General features: G+C 35.7%; 3 protein-coding genes and 1 long non-coding RNA gene across 12 annotated transcripts; 2 read left to right on the top strand and 2 right to left on the bottom strand.

Moving 5' to 3' along the window:
• The first annotated feature begins 434 nt into the window (after positions 1-434).
• Positions 435-3,165, top strand: LOC117229115 (tRNA (guanine(10)-N(2))-methyltransferase TRMT11). Of its 2 annotated transcripts, XM_033485285.2 has the most exons (9): positions 437-1,166; positions 1,240-1,305; positions 1,422-1,667; positions 1,736-1,870; positions 1,934-2,197; positions 2,256-2,394; positions 2,467-2,665; positions 2,773-2,899; positions 2,960-3,165. In XM_033485285.2, the coding sequence occupies exons 1-9, from the start codon at positions 1,101-1,103 to the stop codon at positions 3,119-3,121; spliced, it is 1,404 nt and encodes a 467-aa protein (XP_033341176.2). In that variant the 5' UTR covers positions 437-1,100; the 3' UTR covers positions 3,122-3,165. The 2 variants fall into 2 exon arrangements, with proteins under 2 accessions (XP_033341177.2, XP_033341176.2); XM_033485286.2 differs by lacking the exon at positions 1,240-1,305 and having other exon boundaries at positions 435-1,166.
• LOC117229117 (ER membrane protein complex subunit 2-B) lies at positions 3,119-6,015 on the bottom strand. Of its 4 annotated transcripts, XM_033485292.2 has the most exons (9): positions 5,496-5,636; positions 5,005-5,046; positions 4,780-4,893; positions 4,520-4,670; positions 4,296-4,439; positions 4,059-4,215; positions 3,890-3,985; positions 3,626-3,815; positions 3,119-3,284 (listed from the first exon to the last, which is right to left on the bottom strand). In XM_033485292.2, the coding sequence occupies exons 2-8, from the start codon at positions 5,036-5,038 to the stop codon at positions 3,642-3,644; spliced, it is 870 nt and encodes a 289-aa protein (XP_033341183.1). In that variant the 5' UTR covers positions 5,039-5,046; positions 5,496-5,636; the 3' UTR covers positions 3,119-3,284; positions 3,626-3,641. The 4 variants fall into 4 exon arrangements, with proteins under 4 accessions (XP_033341183.1, XP_033341185.1, XP_033341184.1 ...); XM_033485294.2 differs by lacking the exons at positions 3,119-3,284; positions 5,496-5,636 and adding an exon at positions 5,997-6,015 and having other exon boundaries at positions 3,316-3,815; XM_033485293.2 differs by lacking the exons at positions 3,119-3,284; positions 5,496-5,636 and adding an exon at positions 5,701-5,835 and having other exon boundaries at positions 3,316-3,815.
• Positions 5,563-11,335, top strand: Snx6 (sorting nexin 6). Of its 5 annotated transcripts, none has more exons than XM_033485291.2 (12): positions 5,563-5,640; positions 6,261-6,448; positions 6,577-6,627; positions 6,766-6,981; positions 7,068-7,189; positions 7,280-7,416; positions 7,526-7,833; positions 7,910-8,092; positions 8,347-8,364; positions 9,163-9,226; positions 9,296-9,381; positions 9,456-11,335. In XM_033485291.2, exons 2-12 carry the CDS (start codon positions 6,443-6,445, stop codon positions 9,504-9,506), a joined length of 1,242 nt encoding a protein of 413 aa, XP_033341182.1. In that variant the 5' UTR covers positions 5,563-5,640; positions 6,261-6,442; the 3' UTR covers positions 9,507-11,335. The 5 variants fall into 5 exon arrangements, with proteins under 5 accessions (XP_033341182.1, XP_033341181.1, XP_033341179.1 ...); XM_033485290.2 differs by having other exon boundaries at positions 5,563-5,667; XM_033485288.2 differs by lacking the exon at positions 5,563-5,640 and adding an exon at positions 5,885-6,024.
• Positions 11,336-11,734: 399 nt separating this feature from the next.
• LOC117229201 (uncharacterized) lies at positions 11,735-19,772 on the bottom strand. The gene is made up of 3 exons (XR_004492491.2): positions 14,006-19,772; positions 13,803-13,930; positions 11,735-12,235 (listed from the first exon to the last, which is right to left on the bottom strand). It is a non-coding gene; the product is annotated as an uncharacterized LOC117229201 (long non-coding RNA).
• Positions 19,773-20,886: the final 1,114 nt, after the last annotated feature.

The following is a 20,886-nucleotide window of genomic DNA, read 5'->3' as shown; positions in this document are numbered from 1 at the left end:
TAAAAGAACATGTTAAGGATAGAAAGATGTTCAGCGGATTTTTCTCCATTGATATGTGTTACAAACATAAATTAAATTGTATTATTAATTATTTGCAGATGATTCATACCATTTTCTCCATAAGAGACTGTGTTAAAAACGGCACGAATCATTTGCTTCTAAAAATATAAAAACAGCGCCATTGCACGTAGTGACAAAACGCTTAAACTGTTCGACAGTTTCGTTTCAATTTCGTCCGCTAGATGACGTAGCAGACGCCAGCAGACGTAGTGGAAAAATGCTCAAACTGTTCGACAAAATGATCTGTAGAGGATAATTCGCTTTCTCCCGTAGATGGCGCTTCTACGCTAACCTCGTAGCAGACGTAGATAATGTACATTTTTATCTTATCGATATTATTAGTTTTCTATTCTATCGACAGCATTGATGGTGATTAATTAGTAAATTGTATTAATGAATTTTGGGCTGCTTTGTAAGTATTAATTGTTTCCTATCAACGAATTCAATTTGTAAAGTAGTTTATAATGGACCCTCAGAGAGTAAACATAATTATTCAAAAAGAATAATTTATTTATTAATATAATAATCAAGTTAAAATATTTTAATCAAAAATATTAAAAATTGAAATGATGCAGAAACCGATTTCAAAAAAGCGGTAACACTGTTCGTATGTAGGTCAAAAATTTTAAGAACACGAATATCAAAGATGATGAAAAACTCCAAGATTTTCTCTTCTCGTATTGTTCAAAAAGTACTTGAGTGTGATATCTTATACAATCGTATTCTATGGTGCATCATAACCTATTCATGTACACATGCACACATGATAGTTTACATTGCAATTCAAGTAGTAAAAAAAAAAACTTACATTAATGATCGAAGAAATGGTTTATACAAATAGAGAACCAGCATAGAATTGCATTTAATCGAAATGACTTGCATTCCGAAAATTAATTTTAATGAATGTAAATAAAAGATGCTAGTTTTGATAATACATCTGTTTAGTATTAATATATAATTTGTATATTATTATTGATGTATAATTCATATATGCAATATTATTTTGACGATTTTGTACTTGCAAAGAAAAAATAGTGACAATGAATAATCAATGGAAAAGATATCTATTTTGGTTTGCTCATGAACATGTTGATTTTCGAGCAGCGGTAAGTCATTATTTTATTTGATTTTTATTTATTACAATTTTATATTATCTGTTTTTTTTTCTTTTATATTTAGGAAATAGAATCTATTCTTAATATGTTTAACATAAGTACCCGCAGTCATCCTAATTGGAGCGAACATGTAAGAAATTAAAATTGTTGCTCTATTTTTCACATTATTTAGTTTAAAATTGAGTATATTTGATTCACGATACGCGTATAAAGCATTTGTTGTATCACAAGTTATTCTCGTTGTAGCCTTATTGGATTGTTAATTTACCTTCGGAAGATATCGCGTATAAAATTGCGAGCAGATCAGTCTGTATGCGATCCTGTATAGAATTGTGGGCCAATAGTAAACATAACGAGGATCTACATAATAAATTGAAGAAGTATCCTATTTCAGAAATTAAAAATTACGTTGGGCCTCAAAAATCATTTAAAGTAATAGTTGAAACATTTTGTAAACACTTTTCACAAAGGGAGAAAGTGAACAAAATTGAAGTATGTGAATAAAATTATATTAAATAAACTACTACGAGTGTAGTAGAAGGTTTAATATTATATTAAAGTCTTTCAGTTATTTACCATTTGAAGGACCAGTGAAATTAAAAGATCCAGACACAACTTTATGTTATATAGAATTTTATGGTCTAGACCCTAATAACATTCCTGACAAACCTTATGACTTATTTTTTGGTCGATGGGTAAGTAATTCTATATTTTATTATTGTATTAGTTTATATTGTTTGTAAGCTATGCCTTTCTAGATTACGAGTGGGCAAAGAGACTTGATTCAGAAATTATCTTTGAAAACTAGAAAATTTATAGGCAATACATCTATGGATCCCCAATTGTCATTAATAATGGCAAATCAAGCTCAAGTTCAGAAAGGGGATTTTGTTCTCGATCCATTTGTTGGAACTGGTTCTTTATTAGTTGCAGCTTCTCATTTTGGAGGATATACATTGGGGACAGACATAGATTTTTTAATGCTGCACGGTCGAACAAGACCTAGTCGCAAAATGCAAAAGGTACTCAATTTACCTATTTTTTATATTATCAAATTATATTTACTGAGGCTATTCTTAGATTCGAGAAAAAGATGAGAGTATCGCAGCAAATATGGAACAGTATGGAATCAGTTCATATTACGTAGATGTTGTTGTATCGGATTTTTCTGTTCCTTTATGGCGTTCTGATATGACTGTAGATGCTATAATTACTGACCGTTAGTATAATTGTTATTATTAAATCACATTTCTCACAACATTTCTAATAATTATTTTATAATTTTTTGTAGCACCTTACGGTATAAGAGAAGCAACAGAAAAGATAGGTACAACAAAATTAAATCCAGTAATAGAAGAGCACCAAGCATCTTCTCATATTCCTTCAAAAATTGATTATGGTCTACCTCAGATCTATAAAGATCTGTTAAGTTTCTCTGCCAAACATCTTAGAATAAAAGGCAGACTAGTATGTTGGTTTCCTTTATTTAGGTAAGGCATAGTAATACTATTGAAATACATCTGGCGTATCTCAATTTCCTTTCTTTACAAGTAAAACTAATCTCTAGCATCATTTAAAACAATGTTATATTTTTCAGAGACCATTATTCAGAGAATCACTTACCGTATCATCCATGTTTAGAATTAATAGCCAATTCCGAACAAGTACTTAGCAATTATACCAGTCGAAGATTATTAACTTACGAAAAAATAAAAGATCCCAAGGTATGACAAATTAACTTTAGCGTGTGACTGTGGAAGTAATTTTTTGATCTCTTTTTCCAGGAATCTGATGAAATAATTTGTACGAATTTAGTTGATTTTCGAGAAAAGTATTTTGCGTTACGAAATGAGAGCAGGAAAGAGAAACGATTAAAGAAGGCTACAGAAAAGGCCAAAAAAAGAGAATTGTGGGAACAGAATAATAAAGAAAATTCAAACAGATGACTTTGTAATTTTATGTGTAATAAACGTTTATTGTTTTCTTCAAATTCAGTATTTGAGAGTATAACTTATTTGAATTGTTGCCTTTTACGTTGATGTATGCAATGTAGAGAATCATACAAGACGTGCAGGAATGTGTAACAGATTCGATAACGACGAGATGAATCTGAATAAAAAATAATAGAAGTCTTGGTATCTTGAGCTGATCATTAATGATTCTATTAAATTATAGCTGTTACAAAGTTATAAAGTTTTCTGTCTTATTATCTAATACTGCTTCCTACAATAGTATATTTCCGACTGGTTTTTATCAATTATTTAACTGATATAGTTATACTATGTTTTGCATAGCAAACGTTTCAATACATTTGTTTTAGTTTGCTCCATCAGTCACGGGATGATTATGTAGACATTTGTCAATTAATCACAATAAATTGCATTCGTATATAAATTGTGAGGAATGAATGGTACATTTACATATGTTACAATATTTAAACATATACATACATATAAATTTGCATATCTAAACGTCAAGTTGCAATTGTCCTAGTAATCCTTCCACTGTTTTAATTTGATCATCTGAAACTTTTGATTGATATTGCTTCTCAATTTGATTAGCTGCCCACTCACTTAATTTTATAGCATCTTTCTTCTTTGAAGAAGGGCATTTAGGCGAAGTAGCAATATTATTTGTTGCCTGGAAATATATTGTAAATAATTAATAACAAACAATTAAATTATGTACCAAAATTTCAGTCATTTCCTTCTTACCAGTAGTAGACCATAAAGAGCTCGAATATTATTTGGATTTAGTTTGGCAGCTTGGCAAAAATAGGCTTTAGCTAATTCCATGTTATCAAATCCACCCTTGAAGATACATAAACTATTACAAATAAATTTTATAAAATGCAGATAAAAAATTAATTAGAACTTCTATTACCTGAGAATATTTTATTTCCGCATATCTTTGGTAAATTAGATGACTGTGTGGATTATGCAGTATAAGTTCTTCCATACAAAACGCAGCTTTAGAATATTCTTGTTCTTGTAAATACAAATCGCATAGCTCGTGCCATGCTTCTTGATCGCTCATGAATCTATAAATGATAAAATATTCATAATTAATACATTATCTTATGTTATACTATATTTAACATTAAAATTAAAACATGCTAACTTCTTCAAATATTCAGTAAGCTCCTTAATGGCCTCTGGCACTCTACCTCTTGCTTTTAATATAGCTATACGTCTTTTTCTTGGTGCAGCATTAGTTTCATCTTTTTTTATAATGGATTCCAGCACTTCCAACGCTTCATCATACCTATAAACACATTTTATTCTCGTTTAATGATGAATTAAGATTAAAAGACTTCAATAGTCAACAGTTTGAATGAGTTTTACATTTCCAGTGCTTCGAAATGCATAGCATGATATTTATGAACCCTTAAGCTATGAGGAAACTGCCTCTTCAACATCTTAATGCAACATTCGGCTAATGAAAAATTACAACAATCCAACGCTGCTATACAAACTTGTTCCAGAACCAGGTACTCTGTATGAAAATTTGTAATAATTATTACGTAGTTAATCAGCTATATGAAGATTATTATATAATTAAAACTATTGTTTTGGTATTTTTATAAGAAAGGATTTTGTCATACTTTCATTGCCTAGCTGATCAATTTTTGCCATCAATTTATTTTCCCATAGATCCACAACATCTTTACTTCGTCGTTCACCATCTTCCCTCCAAGTTCTAAACAAGTCTCGCACTTCTATATGTATTATAATTTCAGAAAAGAATTAGAGTACCATTTTTTCAAATAGAATTATAAATACTCGTTACATAAAATTTATAATAGTGAACAGTTAACAATTAGGCTTACCTTTCCATGATATTTTGTCATATTGACCTGCCATTGTTGAATCTTGAAAAAAAGTGAATTACTATCATATATTCGAGTAACATACTTTTAAAACCTCCAATAAAACAAAAATACAGGTGTGTTCGTTACCACCATTTTAGAAGATGCACTGTATCATTATTTTATTGAGTAATTATTAATTTTTGAAGTTATAAATAAAAAGATACTATTTAAAACCCATAACCATACTCCAATGAGCAATTTATAATTATCCTGTAACTCCTCTATATGTCGAGATATAAACACATAAAAGAACAAATACTAGAAAATATGTAAAAAATAATAATATAAACACGGGTTAAAAGTCATTCAAACAAATATCTCGTAAAGATTTCATTCAGTAATGTTCTACTCCGTGCATTTAATATTTCTTCAAATATATTGAATTCGGTTATACTTCACTGTTTCATCGAAATTTACAACACGGAACATTGTAGATATATTAAACTTACATATAAAGAGTCACAAAAAAGTAAACAACGTTATAGGAAAATATTGATTGAAATTAATATACACGTAATCACAAATCCGAGGGTCGTTCTTATAGGTTACATAGAGCAGAAGAAAACTTTCTGTCAGCGAGCAAAAACTACACATGTAATGTAACTTTAGTGCTTTGGGCAGGTAGAGATGTTCATTCACAATTCTGAAACATACCAACACTTGAAGATACAAAATTAAAAGATAATGAAAATATTGATTGTGTTTTATAGTTTCTGTTCCTAGTTAATTAAAATATCATCGTGTCATCGTTTTCATTACTATCAATTATGCATGCATGTGCATTGAAAAGATTGATTAATATTGTCCTTGATACGGTTCTGGATCTATTTAAAAATGTACAGATTATCATCGGAAAAATATTTCATGACTCTGCTTTAGTGTTATCAGCTCATTAATATTTATATTCGTTAGAATTCGACTTATTGGAAATGGACAAATTGTATTCGTACCTCCTAACAGACATCTAACGATAAGTCGGTATGTAGATATTTATGTGCTTGACACGTGTGTCAAGGGAGTATTCTTAAATCTACCAAAATTTTATCTCGCTTTGTTTCTATCGATACCGATGTATGTACGTTAAACAGAAATCGGTACATTAACAGTTTATCAGCATTTATGACTTGACGTACGACTGTCTTATTATTACAGCTGATTTATCAGCATATGTCTCCCGAATATACTGTATTCTGACATGTTATGATTCGGTTAAGTGTGTTTTACCAGCGGAAAGTTTTCCTCTGGTGATTGTCTCTACAAGTTCATAAGCACAAGAGGAATTATCTCCGCGCCGAGGGAAGCTGACTGCGGGAGTTTAGTCGAGATCATTATCGGATTCATTCTGACAGTCCCATATCGTGAAACGCAAAACGTGTCAAAAAGACGCTTGGACGCCATGATGGTAGGTGGAACCTGTTATCACTAGTCCGCCGATTGAACTTCATAACGAATTTAATACGTTCTAGTTGAATTTTTAACGCTATTACAAATATTCTGTGCACGTTTCTTTAATTGAGCAAAATGTTTCAGGACGGCATATGTGATACTGCCGATATTTTAAGTAACGTTCCCCCTAAAAAGGTACTCACATTGGTTTCTTTCTTGCTATCTCTTCTATCGTTTTATTTTGTTAATGATTACTTGAATTTTGATTTTCACATATCTGATATTTGTACTTTACAATCTTCTGTTTCTAATTCTTAATATTTGCATTTACAGACAATTCATGCAGACAATGTCGACCTCTCCGATAAATCACTCCAGGTAGACATTTCGGATGCTCTTAGTGAAAAGGATAAAGTGAAGTTTACTGTGCACACAGAGACTACTTTGCCGTACTTTCAAAAACGAGATAATTTAGTTGTAAGGCAACACGAAGAGTTTGTATGGTTACACGATCGATTTGAAGAGAACGAAGATTATGCTGGCTATATCGTATGTCTTTTATTTCTCGCAAGCTACAAATCTCAAGTGTACCAAAATTGTGATAACTCATGTGCAAAGAAATTATATATTTTTAGATACCACCTTGTCCGCCGAGACCAGATTTTGATGCATCTCGAGAAAAGTTACAAAAGCTCGGAGAAGGTGAGGGTAATATGACTCGGGAAGAATTTAACAAAATGAAGCAGGAATTAGAAGCGTAAGTATTAATTAAAATGTACTTGAGATTTTAACGTAAGCCTAGCTTGATTAATAACTTTCATTTTATAATGTTATACTTTTATTACAGCGAGTATTTAGCTACATTTAAGAAAACTGTTGCCATGCACGAAATGTTTTTAACTAGACTAGCAAATCACCCAGTTTTTCGAAACGATCATAATTTAAGAGTGTTTTTAGAATATGATCAAGATCTTTGTGTGAGAGGTAAAGATTTTGGTGCTTGAATAAAATTTATGTTTCATTTTATAATGACATAATGATACGAGTATCGTTCGAGGTAAAAAGAAAATATACATTATCAATTTTATTTTAGGAAAGAACAAAATGGAAATGTTTGGGGGTTTAGTAAAATCTTTCTCGACTACAACGGATGAATATTATTTATCAGCGACTGTAAAAGATGTAAATGACTTTTTTGATCAGGAAATGACATTTTTACAAACTTACCACCAGAATTTAAAAGAAGCAACAACTCGTGCAGACCGCCAAACATCAAAACACAAAGATATGGCAGATTCTTATATAAAGATATCTACAAATCTTTTACAATTAGCTACAACCGATAATGGTAAACTGGAGAGATTTCTAACAAAAATTGCGGAGACATTTGAGAAGCTAAGAGTAAGATGTTTTGATCTTAATTTTTCTAATTTCACTCATTCATACTAGTTATATCTTTAATGTTGTAATGTAATAGAAAGTTGAGGGCAGAGTAGCATCTGATGAGGACTTAAAATTGTCAGACACTCTTCGGTACTACATGAGGGATACGGCTGCAGCCAAACGGTTGCTTTTTAGAAGATTGAAAGCTTTACATGCATATGAATCTGCAAATCGTGCTCTTGAAAAAGCTCGTGCCAAAAATAAAGATGTCCATGCTGTGAGTATATTATTTTTCATGAGTTTATTTAGAGTAAAAACTATGTAGAAAGGAAAATATAATTTTCTTTGAAATTGGCCCCTGTTATTATACCATTAATTTCTTATCTGATACGAAAGTGCAATATTTTGTAATCTGTTAATTGAAACTGTTTTTAATAGTTTTAATGTACCAGAACACGTGTATAACATACAATGTTCAATTTAAGCATACATAGTATCTAATCAGAAATTTCATTTTTCTTGCTCATCAAGGCAGTGGAGGTTGCTGAGGTGTGTTTTTCTCTATTTGTACATTTGCCGCCTTGTTATAGTATACACTATTATTAATAACATCAGTTTTAACTCTCAGTTTCTATGTACACTTTGAAATAGTGTACATGATATATATGTATGTATATATAGTATATATTGCAGACCATAACTATAAGTAATATATGCTTAGAAATTTATACGATGATAGGATAATTTTCAACACCGTCATGATAATAACATTGTGAATAACATAAAATTAAATTTAAATTATTTTAAAACCTTTTAAATTCGGAGTGTTCAATAATAAGTGGGGCCTTAAAAGATTGAAGTTAAACAATCGTGAAAACATTGGTGATGCTAAAGTTGTATTCTGCAATGTACAAAAATAAATTTTACGAAAATAGATTTTAGTGTGTATGTAATATATATTACTGTCTGTATGTTGGAGAAACTGAAAACACTGAAATCAATGATTACACATCAAGTCAGTATGTTAAATGTTATGCATGAGCAGAACCTGCATGTATTTTTCTTTTTCTTTAACAATGATGAAATTTCATAATGACTGATTTAAGAATCACTAAATGCGTTAAAAAAAAAAAGGTTTTTATAATAGAAGACATGGCATAGGGTAGCATAGATATTGGTACATATGAAAAATTCAATTTTAAACTTCAATAATGAAATTTTAGAACTTGCATGCATAATTTGATTTTATATATATATTATAAAACAGAAATTTTTAATATCAGTTTAACCATTAACAGCTTTAGATATCGCAAATGTTTAAAAGTTTTATTATTTTTGTTAATATAGGCAGAAAAAGCTCAAACGGAAGCGTGCGAAAAGTTTGAACAGATGTCAGAGAAAGGAAAAGAAGGTACAAAATATATCTTCTTTATTTTTGACAGTTTATTTAAATAAATGTAAAACCTAATATCAATTACAGAATTAACGGATTTCAAAACGAGGAGGGTAGCTGCTTTTAGAAAGAATTTAATCGAATTAACAGAATTAGAAATAAAACATGCAAAAGTAAGGACGCTTTCGCTTCTTCAATATATTTGTATACATCACAGTGCTTTATGAAATTTCTTTTTTATTTATAGGCACACTCGGAATTGCTCAAAAAATGTTTATCGGTTTTACGGGAACAGTGATCCAGATTGATAATTCTTGTGGTAAAGATTACCATGTAATCTATATGAAGATAACAGTTTATTTAAAAACCATAGTAAACCAATGGTACTGTAAAATATATATTTTTTGTTATCTAGATTTACATTACTGCGATAAAGATATCGTACTATTGATTGCAAAAGGACTCCATATGAAATTCATTGCATAATGTTATTTACTATTTTTAAACTGTAAAAATTTATGTAAATGTTACAATCGTTTATGCTTGAGAAGCAGTTATCTTTTTTATAGAAATTTTTCAATGAAATATTTGATTTAAGATGTCGTACTAAGTGCAGGTTTTATTGAGTTCTTTTGTAGATTTAAGTTAACGATCTGTTATAAGAGGTATAAGATTCTTTACATTACATATGTATGTATATCTACCATGTATATGTACAAGGTGTTTTTTAATGTGTGTTATATTCAGGAAATAAGAGATTCATGATATAGAAATAAGGTTTAAAAGTACGCATATATTTTTGAAAAAAAGGGAAGGAAGAGAGATGGTTTGAAGAACTCGAAAGTTTTATAAGACTAAATCTTAGGGATAAAGGAAATAGCCGATAGAGACGTAAATGCTCACGTAATGGTAAAGCGATAATAATTCAAAACATTTTGTAATAATAACAGCCACACGAAAACATCAAGGATTAGGTTTATTTTTAAAGGATCTTTTATTTCCAAAATTTATCACATTTTATGAAACGTCCTGTATATTAGTACTCTATGTATACGTGCACGTATACGTACGAGTAAGTTACCTACAAGGGAACATTTACATCACTTCGTTGCTTTCGAAGGTTAAAGGGCAAAATTGTAAGCATGTATAATTGATTTGGAAGGCGAGATGTATAATGATAGAGAAAGTATTATTATAAAATAATTTTCTTTTTTCCAAATTTCTCAGGTTAACTAAAGATTTAACGTAAATTAGTACATACGAACTTTTAAGATTTTTATAGATAGATTAGCATGTTGTATACTGTTAAATCGATTTACAATATTTTGTTTGTTCAATAAATTATAGTTGTATAAAGGTAATGATGAGTAAAGGGACTTTGGAACATGTTACTTATCTCCTAATTATGCGGAAAGAGTTTTATGCCTGGAAAGAGTAATCTCAGCCGAATGAATTACTTACTGTTCATTATAGAAGAACGCGGGCAATATTCCAATTTATTATTTGTGTAATCAGTTACGAATTTCAACTGTTATCTTATTTTAATAGCAATATATCTTATATTTTAAGAAATATTTCAAACAAACGGTATACATTGTTGGTTATTTTTAAACCTATTTATCTTAACTTTCATGTCACGTTTTCGTATGTATATAAAACATACTTCCATAAATATTCTACATTTTTCCAAATAGTTTCCGGAAAACATTTGTCCTACTTATCACGTTGTTCCATTTTTATAGAAAGCTATAAATTTTTCATATTATTATAATAATAAGGAATGATTGTACTGATATGGTATGGATGGATTGTAATGAAATTGTCCCATTTGTTACATTTTCGCCATTGCGTGATCCGTGACATCTCGTTGATATCGGTGACGATATTTTGCACCACGCTTCATTCAAATTCTTTACTTCTTATGCAATATTTGTTATCTTTGAACATTTTAAGTTTTCAAAGAAACATTAATGTTCATTAAATGACAGAAACGCAATACACAAATAATTACAAATACTTGATGATTTTCTCTTTTTATCTATCTTATATTGCTTTATGGAAAATCAGTGCAAATTTACATTCTGTATTGTATATACATAGAGAAATAAAGTATATATTGTACCTGTACCCATGTCTATTATTTTCAATCGCACAAATGTTTCATAAGAAATTTGATATTTTCTGGAGTTCAGAATTAAAAAACTTGGGACTTATAAATACCATTTTTAACGTTCGAATATGTGCGCCCAATAAATTTGTGACTTTTAAATCATGAAACGCGTTATTTAAAAATGCTTTATTGAAAATTTAAAAATAGCGCCATTTGAGACAAGTGACTCCACCCTGTGGCAGAATTTCTAAGCTCCCTTCGGGGTTCTTACAGCGCCAATTAATATAGTGGCGAAAAGCTCAAACTGCTAGCCAAATTACCGACAGTCGATTTTGGCTAACTATAGCCAAAATCGACTGTCGGTAATTTGGTTAGCATTTCGAGCATTTTACCACTACAGTAATTGGCGTTATACCGACCCCTAAAGCGAGCTTCAAAATTTCACCGCAAGGAGCGCCACTTGTCACAAATGGCGCTATTTTTAAACAATCAGGAACCGATGATTCGTTTCATATTGTATCTCACGGCGAAAGCTTCTGTGTTTGCAACAAGAAATAAACATGGAGGATTCAGAAAAGGTGGAATGTATCAGCTAGCGAACTACTTAAGATTGTAACAGAGAAATTTGATTCCTCTGTTGCAATCTTTCACGCATCCTAAGTCTGCGATACCTTGTATGCTTCATTCTTGTTAAATACCTTGCACGTTTCTCCCTTGCTTAACTATCTTGTATACTTATATACCTTTCATGAAATAAAACAAACAGAATTGCTTTGGCACTGCAGGTTTCGAATTCAGCTGCCGCAGGCCCTCTTTTCACGAAGTCCAGAAAGCTCCAGAATGTCCTACAGCGATTGTTTCGCATTCGTTGGAAAGGGGAGGACGAAATGCAGTCGAACGGCGACGTTTCTGGTCGGCTAAAAAAAGAAATTGTTCAGCTCTGCAGAGTTCTCCAAGGAACCAAAAAACACCTAGAGTCGGGTGCCTATGTTAAAAAAAAGTGTCGCGCTGCGTGTGACACAGATACTTTGGATCGAAGTAACCAGCACGCCACTAAAATAGAAGCTCGGCCTTTTGAAATGGGCCAAGACTCGTCGCGACAATATTACAGGATTCTGAACTTCGTCAAATTTAACCGTTTGTGTCCCGGGGGGCATTGAAAAAACACTGTCGAAGAATCCCAAACAGCGCAACCGCGCTTTCTCTAAATGAGTACGAAAAGACCCAAGCAGCGCGATAGCGCTTGTTTTATTTTATGTCGAGAAATACATACCAAGCGGCGCGATAACAATGAATTAAAAATTTTTATTTTGTAACGTATTATTGCATTATTGTAGTATTATTCTACCTATTGTAAAATGTGCTATTCACATTAAAAGGAGCTGCGCGATGTACTTGCTTCGGTAAATCTGAGCGCGCAATTCGACAATCGGTAACGCACCGTCAGTTGTCCACAATGTTCGAAATGTGCTGGGTTTTCTCGACATAAAATCTCAACAGCACGATCGCGCTGCTTGGGACTCGAACGGTTAACCCTTTCGCTACAGGCGGGTTCTTCGCCGCGGCACTTCCGCTGAACGGAGCGCTGCGACATCACTGCACGCTACGCGACGCCGATCGTCAGCGGGAGTCGGTACTCTGCTGTCGACGGAGATCCCGAGCTGTTCGAACGAAAAAATTTTTCTCCAAAGGATATTTGTAAATAAAGGGTATTCCAGGGTATTTATAACGTCTTTAAGTTACAGTATGAGAGGAAATAAAACATTATGCAATATAATGCATTTTATGGAGGGCCACTATAGTGGCCCGTAGTACCTCAGTGGAATTTTATGGAGGGCCACTATAGTGGCCCGTAGTACCTCAGTGGAATTTTATGGAGGGTCACTATAGTGGCCCATAGTACCTCAGTGGCGTCTTATGAGGGGCCATTATAGTGGCCCGTAGTACCTCAGTGGAATTTTATGGAGGGCCACTATAGTGGCCCGTAGTACCTCAGTGGTATCTTATGGAGGGTCACTATAGTGGCCCATAGTACCTCAGTGGCGTCTTATGAGGGGCCACTATAGTGGCCCGTAGTACCTCAGTGACGTCTTATGGAGGGCCACTATAGTGGCCCATAGTACCTCAGTGGCGTCTTATGGAGGGCCACTATAGTGATCCATAGTACCTCAGTGGCGTCTTATGGAGGGCCACTATAGTGGCCCGTAGTACCTCAGTGGTATTTTATGGAGGGTCACTATAGTGGCCCATAGTACCTCAGTGGTGTCTTATGGAGGGCCACTATAGTGGCCCATAGTACCTCAGTGGCGTCTTATGTTGGGCCACTATAGTGGCCCGTAGTACCTCAGTGGCCTCATATGGAAGGCCACTATATTAGTCCGTAGTAGCGAAAGGGTTAAAACCCTTCGTTTCGACGTTGCCCCATTCCAGGCTCGAAAATTCCTAATTTTTGCCGTAGGAGAATCGGTAGATCATGATACGCACGCTATGGAATCCTCGGTCCACTTATCATAGCCCCCATCCGAGAGCTCGTTTTATCTGGCCGGTGCCCAATATATCTCCGGCATTCGAGGAATCTGAAATATTCGTGGAACGAAGGCTATCCGTGCAATCTGGACAGTAAATGTTTCTCGGTTTAAGGATCCTGTAACTTCATCGAAATTCGTTCGGATTATCGGCGCACTTACCTTCGCCGTTTCGCATGATCGCAGTGGGAGCCGTGAACGCCGGAGAAACATCAAAAAAGGGAAGCCGAAGCCGTCGTAAAGCCCGCGCGATGTCTTTCGTATTGATTTATGAAACGGAACGGTCGCTTCGTGCGGGATGAACACGGCTCGCTGTTAAGTTCCCCATCGATCGGCTTCGCTTCGCTTGATACGATCCACTAAAAACCGTCCTCCATTTTCGTGAAAGGTTCTTCGAGCGAATTTCAGCGGCCCGTTGGCCCCCGTTGCAACTCGTCGCGACTGCCAATCATAGCGAATGGCGATGACAGGGGTATCTGCAAGAGGGGTCTTGCACGCTTGCGAATTAATCGTCGACTCGGACGACCAATTCCGGGATCAATGACGAATCTTCGAATAATCGTTGATTAATCGTCAACGCGCACGTTCGAGAAGTAACCTTCTCTCGATCGATAGGTTTCGTCGTAAACCTACTTGGGTTCAGTTATAAATAACTTCCACTCGACAATATTTGACTTCGGACCGAGATTCAGATTATTATACGTATAATCGAATGAATAAATCGACTGAAAGATCATTCGCGAAAGTTATGATCGAACGAGACAGTTCGTTTGTTCTGTGAAGGGTTTCATTGAACGGGGTCCGCAAGATTTCGTTAAAATGTTTATTTTAACTCGCTCCTCCACAATCAAGTGTACTATAAACTCATGAATTCTGACGTCTACTTCTTACAATTCAATGGTTATCGTTAAACTCGAGATTTGTTGTTGTTGTCATTCGATCATTTACTTGTCGAGTGCCCATCTTCCGCGGCGGAAGTTATTTCTGACCCAATTCAACGATACGAAACGTAATTTATCGCTCTACTTGTTGCGAAGACAGCTACCGCGTTTCTGTTTGCGATCGGTTCGCGATAGTCTTAATACGTGCAGCTCTCGGACGCGAATCTTTCGACTACGAACCATTCCTGTATAGTAACTCGTTACGCTTAGAACGATTTAGTTGGTCTTCGAAGGTAGTCAGACTTATTATACATGCATGCAGTCATACATCCTGAATGATTACTGTACGTCGTTCGTCCTGAAGGTTCCCAAATAATGTATCGTGATACGCATCGCATAATAATGATGAATAATACCTTATAATTATTTGTCAACGTATTTATGCAATAATAATTTTATGTCAATATTATAAAATTCATGCCAAACTTTACCAATATATATATAATATAATATAATAATATAATATATATATATATATACTATCAATATACAGGGTGTCCCAAAAATGGAACACCCGGATTCCTGAGGTCATTTGAAGCAACTTTTTCCTTAGCACAAATCCAATCCGCGGCTTCGTTTGCGAGTTATTAACGGAAAACGCTGACCAATGAGAGGCAAGATCAGCTGGCGTGAGGCGGCCGAGCCAATGAGTGGAAATGAGCCTCGCGCGCTCGTTGGCTGGGTCGCCGCGCGCTCAATCGCTGGATGGCCGCGCGCCAGCCGAGCTCGCCTCTCATTGGTCAGCGTTTTTCCTTAATAACTCGTAAACGAAGCCGCGGATTGCATTTTCGCAAAGGAAAAAGTTGCTTCAAATGTCCTCAGGAACACGCTGTTTCCAGATTGCGAGGCATTTTTGGGACATCCTGAATATAAATGTCACTCAACAAATGCACCAATTTCGAAACGTTAACGCTCGATATCCTTCTTCGACAACATTTTAACGCGCATTTGGACGATTTCAGGACGAACGGCGTGAACTGAAAAACTATTGTCTTGCAGACCTTAATTTAACGAGGATATAATTCGCCAAGTGGCTGGGGGTTCGTCGCAGTCACCTTTTGCGGCGCGATCTGTGCGCGACTGCAGGCAACCAAACAACACGGCGTTTCAATTGTGGATTTTATTAAAATTCGGTTTCAACGTATGCGAATAATGTTCGAAGTAATACAGACAAAGGTTTTGGTAAAAAAGCGGGCGAGAACGTTAAGCAACGTACGAAAAAAGACTCGTTCCTTGTTCATTATAGTTTTGTTTGTTTCTTTCTTTCTTTCTTTTTAGTTTCGGTTTCGTGGGTCTAATGTACTCGCGTGTCCGGCTGTGTACGCAAGAACGTGTAATCGAAAGGGGGCAAGATGGGAGGGGTTGGGGTGTAGGGGATAGGGTTTAAATCAACGAACGAAAGAAAGGAGGAACGGAAATGAGAATCGAGATCTTCGATCGACGACGAGGAACCGATCGCGACTTTTTTATAAACTTCTTACGCAGTAGAACTTTTCGTACTTAAGGATTACGTCGGTGTGATGATACAATTACGACATGCCGTAAATACACAGAGACCTTCTATGGTAGACGCTATCGATGTCGAGACACACGCGGCGAGCGTGTAAAACGCGTCGCGCAGATCGAATTGTTCGTTTTCGAGTAATAAAGACTTTTATTACCTATTATCCTACTTGATCTTACGTCTCTATCATCATTTGTTCTCTCGCATATAACCAGGAAGAGATCGTCGACGAGTGTGTTCTCTTTCTTTCGCTCGCTCGTTCTCTCTTTCTTTCTCTCTCTTTCTGTCTCTCTCGTGCGCGCTCTTTCTTTCTTTCTCGCTCGCGCACTCTCTCTCCCTCTCTCTCTCTCTCTCTCTCTCTCTCTCTCCCTTTTCTCATCACTCTCGTTTATCCTCGCGGAAAATCAAATAGCATCCGTAGAAACGTTTTCATCCCGCGCTTGCTTCCTCCTCGTCTCAACGATTCGCTCCAACGCGAACAACAAATATCGTTCGTTCCGTGTTAAAGTTACCCTAGTTTTGTAAGTTTGAGATCAGAATTATTAAATGACTACGATTGACTACCATTTTTGTTTCTTTCTCGCTTTCTTTCCTTCTTTCTTTCTCTCTCTCTCTCTCTCTCTCTTTTTTTTCTTCTTTTCTTTTTAAAAGGTCTATATTTATGGAGTACCTCGATATTGCGTGACTAAAATTCGTTCTTTGGGGGGAGGGGGCAGGAAAGTGGGGCGGTTGGTTAACGCAGTGGTGAAAATCAAGGGGCGAAGGATCATGGCGGATAACGTACTCTCGCAAACGAATCGTAGAGTGAGGGTGTCGAGTGAATGAATCGATCGAAATAAGCCTAACTGTCGTGGCTTCTTTTATTTCGCTCTTTTTGTGTTTCTGTTTCCTTGTTGTTGTTGTTGTTGTTGTTTTTGTTCTTCTTCTTCTTCTTTTTCTTCTTGTTCTTCATCCCGTGCCATCCATCCCCCGATCTCGATACATTCTTCGCTCTCGCTCGCTTTCTCTCTCTCTCTCTCTCTCTCTCTCTCTTTCTTCCTTTCTTTCTTTCTTTTGCTATTTGATCGATAGTGATAGCACGCGACGCGCGTACTTACGATCCACACACGAATCCATGTCTCCGAGCGGAACGTGAAGCTCCAACGTGATCGCCGAAGGAACAACGAGCAACGTTCTATGTTTTCTTAGAGCGGAGTGCAGCTCCCTGTAACCAAGTACCCATTATCCCGAAGTACACTTCCCTCTGGTCGAACGATTTAGCTAAATATTTACTTAACAGGCGAGGACGTATCGTCAATCTTCTCGATTGAAATGGAAGGAAATTTGGCAAAGTGAACGCGATTCTTCCGAATTCTTCCCGATCGACGCTCAGCTTATACACGAAAGTGGACAATTTGGAAGAAGCTGCTACGATTAACGCTAAATTTACGGAACCCGTCGAAATGACAGGTCGCTGATTCTTTAATTTACGATTATTCATATCGTGAAGATACAGTTATGAGTTATTTATCCAATTTATATGTTACGGCAAATGTTATAATAATGTTACAATAACGCTTGTTAAAAATCAGAATAAATATCTTTTTGTTACTTTTATAAAGTAAAGTAAAACAGCTGCTTTTTGTGCTCCGTAAATAAATTTACGATTATTCATATCGTGAAGATACATTTATGAGTTATTTATCCAATTTATATATATTTGCTTACGGCAAATGTTACAATAATGTTACAATAACGCTTGTTAAAAATCAGGATAAATATCTTTTTGTTACTTTTATAAACTAATGTAAAACAGCTGATTTTTGTGCTCCGTAAATAAATTTACGATTATTCATATCGTGAAGATACATTTATGAGTTATTTATCCAATTTATATATTTGCTTACGGCAAATGTTACAATAATGTTACAATAACGCTTGTTAAAAATCAGAATAAATATCTTTTTGTTACTTTTATAAACTGATATAAAAAACAGCTGTTTTTTGTGCTCCGTAAATCTAGCGTTAGCCTTGCGGCTCGTTTTTACAGTTGTTGACAATCGGTAACTATAAAAAAGTCGAGCCGCAAGGCTCGGATAATCGTATCTCCTCTTCCAAAATCGTCCATTTTTGTGTACAAATTGAAGGAAAATTGAAGAAGAATTTCCTGTATTTAGAACTTCCTTATCCAGGACTCACTTGTCTTTGTACAAACGCCTCTTTAGAACCTTTTCGAGCACTGTGCAATCGACGAGGCATAATTTAGACCTCTACTTTGACGCTCTCTTGACGCTTTTATTGCTCTTAATTGAACAGTTGCTAATCTCAATTTTGTGAACACCAATTTTGGCACACTGGGTCACGGTAGACCCCGGCAGTGACGGTCAAGAGAGGCTCTTCTATACTTCCGGCCGGCTCCTTTATTTTCGATAGACACATAGTGAAAATTGTCTGCATTTAGGTTACTCGGACGCGTTGATTTTCGAAGCGATACACGCGTCGATATTCAGCTTCCGGTTTTTCAAAATTTCCTTCCGTTTTCTTGGTCGAATCATTTCGCTGTCGCCGCGATGCTCGGTCGATCGTTCGGTTATTTTCGAGTTATTCGAGCGTCGCTGATCATGGGCAATTAGAAGGAACAGTGTGTGTGTCTGAATATTACACCGAATTTATTAAATTGTTAATTCAATCGGTACCTTTATTCTTAACAAAGGAGGAGGAAAACCATTGTTCGATCAACAACATCGAACATTCGTCTCAGCCAAGAGTTTAGCTGTCGTTTAACAGGGGCGAAGAAAAATTCATTTCCTTTTTCAACAGGATCAATTAAGGTCGAACACAATGTAACAGTATTTCGGGTGGACAGAGATTTCGACGGAAATACATCAAATTCGCAGTCTATCGATACTTTTTTCTTTTGAGCAAATAATCTCAAACGAAGTCATCGTATCGTATTCCTCCAGATAATTTTGCTCCGCGAATAAAGTAAATTCTCTCCAATTGTCCCTCAGCTTGTAAACGAAAATGGACAATTCGGGGAGAAGGGACACGATTATCCGAGCTTCGCGTCTCGTTTTCATAATTGCTGACAATCGGCGAAAGAGCCGCGCGACTCGAATAATCGCATCTTCATTTCCGAAATCGTTCACTTTTGTTTACAAGCCGAAAGACAATCGACGAGAATTTATTTATTAGAATATCGTAAACGGTAAACGATTCAATTGAAAACTCTCGATTATTTATCTTCGATTCCCAAACAACTATTTCCTGCTTTCCATCGTATCTGAAACGTTCTTAATCGTTTCGTTTTTTGTTTCAAATCAAGAGAGATTTACTTTCTGCGATTGCATGATTCCGTAAAAATCGGCGTTCGTTAAATTGTAAATTGGTTCTTGTCGGCGACAGAAACAACGCGATCGGCTCGCAATGCAGCAAGATAAAATGAAAATGTTTCTCTAAAACTGTTGCTTTTTAAAGACTACGCGCAACATATATATATATATATATATATATATATATATATATATATATATATATATATATATATATATATCTTTGTTTCTCGCGTGGGCTTTTTTCGTGTCGCGCGGCAAGTTTCATCCAACAAAGACTGATCGAAACGAGGAGTTCCTCGACGTTCCTTCGGCGAGCGGTGTACATAATTGAAGGAAAATCGGTTGACGCGCATGCATCCGTGAACTCGAACTAATTATACGCGCACTTATCTCGAAGAATTGTAAAATCTGGTCGTCGCCTCGACGAGCACACGTGAAACGCTCGTTACGCAAAAAATGGTCTCGCTACGTGTCAACCGACACGGCAGTATCTTTTTTTCTTCTCTGTATGTGTGTTTATGCGTGTTTGTGTCTTTCTCTCTCTGTCTGTCCGTGTATGAGTGTGTGTACATGTATGGTCTTCTTATCTCGCTCTCGCCGTGGATTCCTATTAAACGCGAATAATAAATAAGTACAGTATTGATTACTTGATCCCTTTTGAAACCTTTCGTCTGCATTCACCGTTCGAGATCTTTCGACGTTCTACCGGCGTGCTCGATCGAATCCCCCGTTCTACTTGCAGAATAATGCGGCGTTGACAACGTAATCACGATATGTAAATGCTGTGTCGGTGTCGCGTTCCCAAAATCAATTTGCCCGTTCAAAATGCAGACGAAACGTCGACGAAGTACGCAACGATTCCTACGCGGGAAGATAAAACGTCGGCGACGCCGTAAAAAACCATGGCGAAACGATATCCCCGGAGTGCACCGATGCAAACCCTCCGACTTCTTCTTCTTCTTCTTCTTACGGAACGGAGAATAGAACATTTTCGGCCGATTTTACAAAGCTTCGTTCGACTCGGATATGTCTAATGAAATTTTGTCGTTTCACTTGAAAGAGACCGGCCCCTCGTTTCTCGCGTTTCTCAGTCTTCCTCTTCGTCCTCTCGGGTGTACCAATCTTGTAATTCGCTGTTCCGGATAGATCGGCGAGTTGCTCTCTCGAAACAATAAACAATAAACGCGTAGGCGATCGCCTGAGATCATCTCGCGTCAACGTCCTACGATTTTGTACGACGAAAGGAGTGGCGGCGACCAATTCGTTTCAGCACGTTCAGTCACA

The sequence above is a fragment of the Megalopta genalis genome, chromosome 7, assembly GCF_051020955.1.
Source record: "Megalopta genalis isolate 19385.01 chromosome 7, iyMegGena1_principal, whole genome shotgun sequence".
NCBI classification, from domain to species: Eukaryota; Metazoa; Arthropoda; class Insecta; order Hymenoptera; family Halictidae; genus Megalopta; species Megalopta genalis.
The sequence above is the reverse complement of the archived record's forward strand: the minus strand, read 5'-3'. Positions and strand labels throughout refer to the sequence as shown.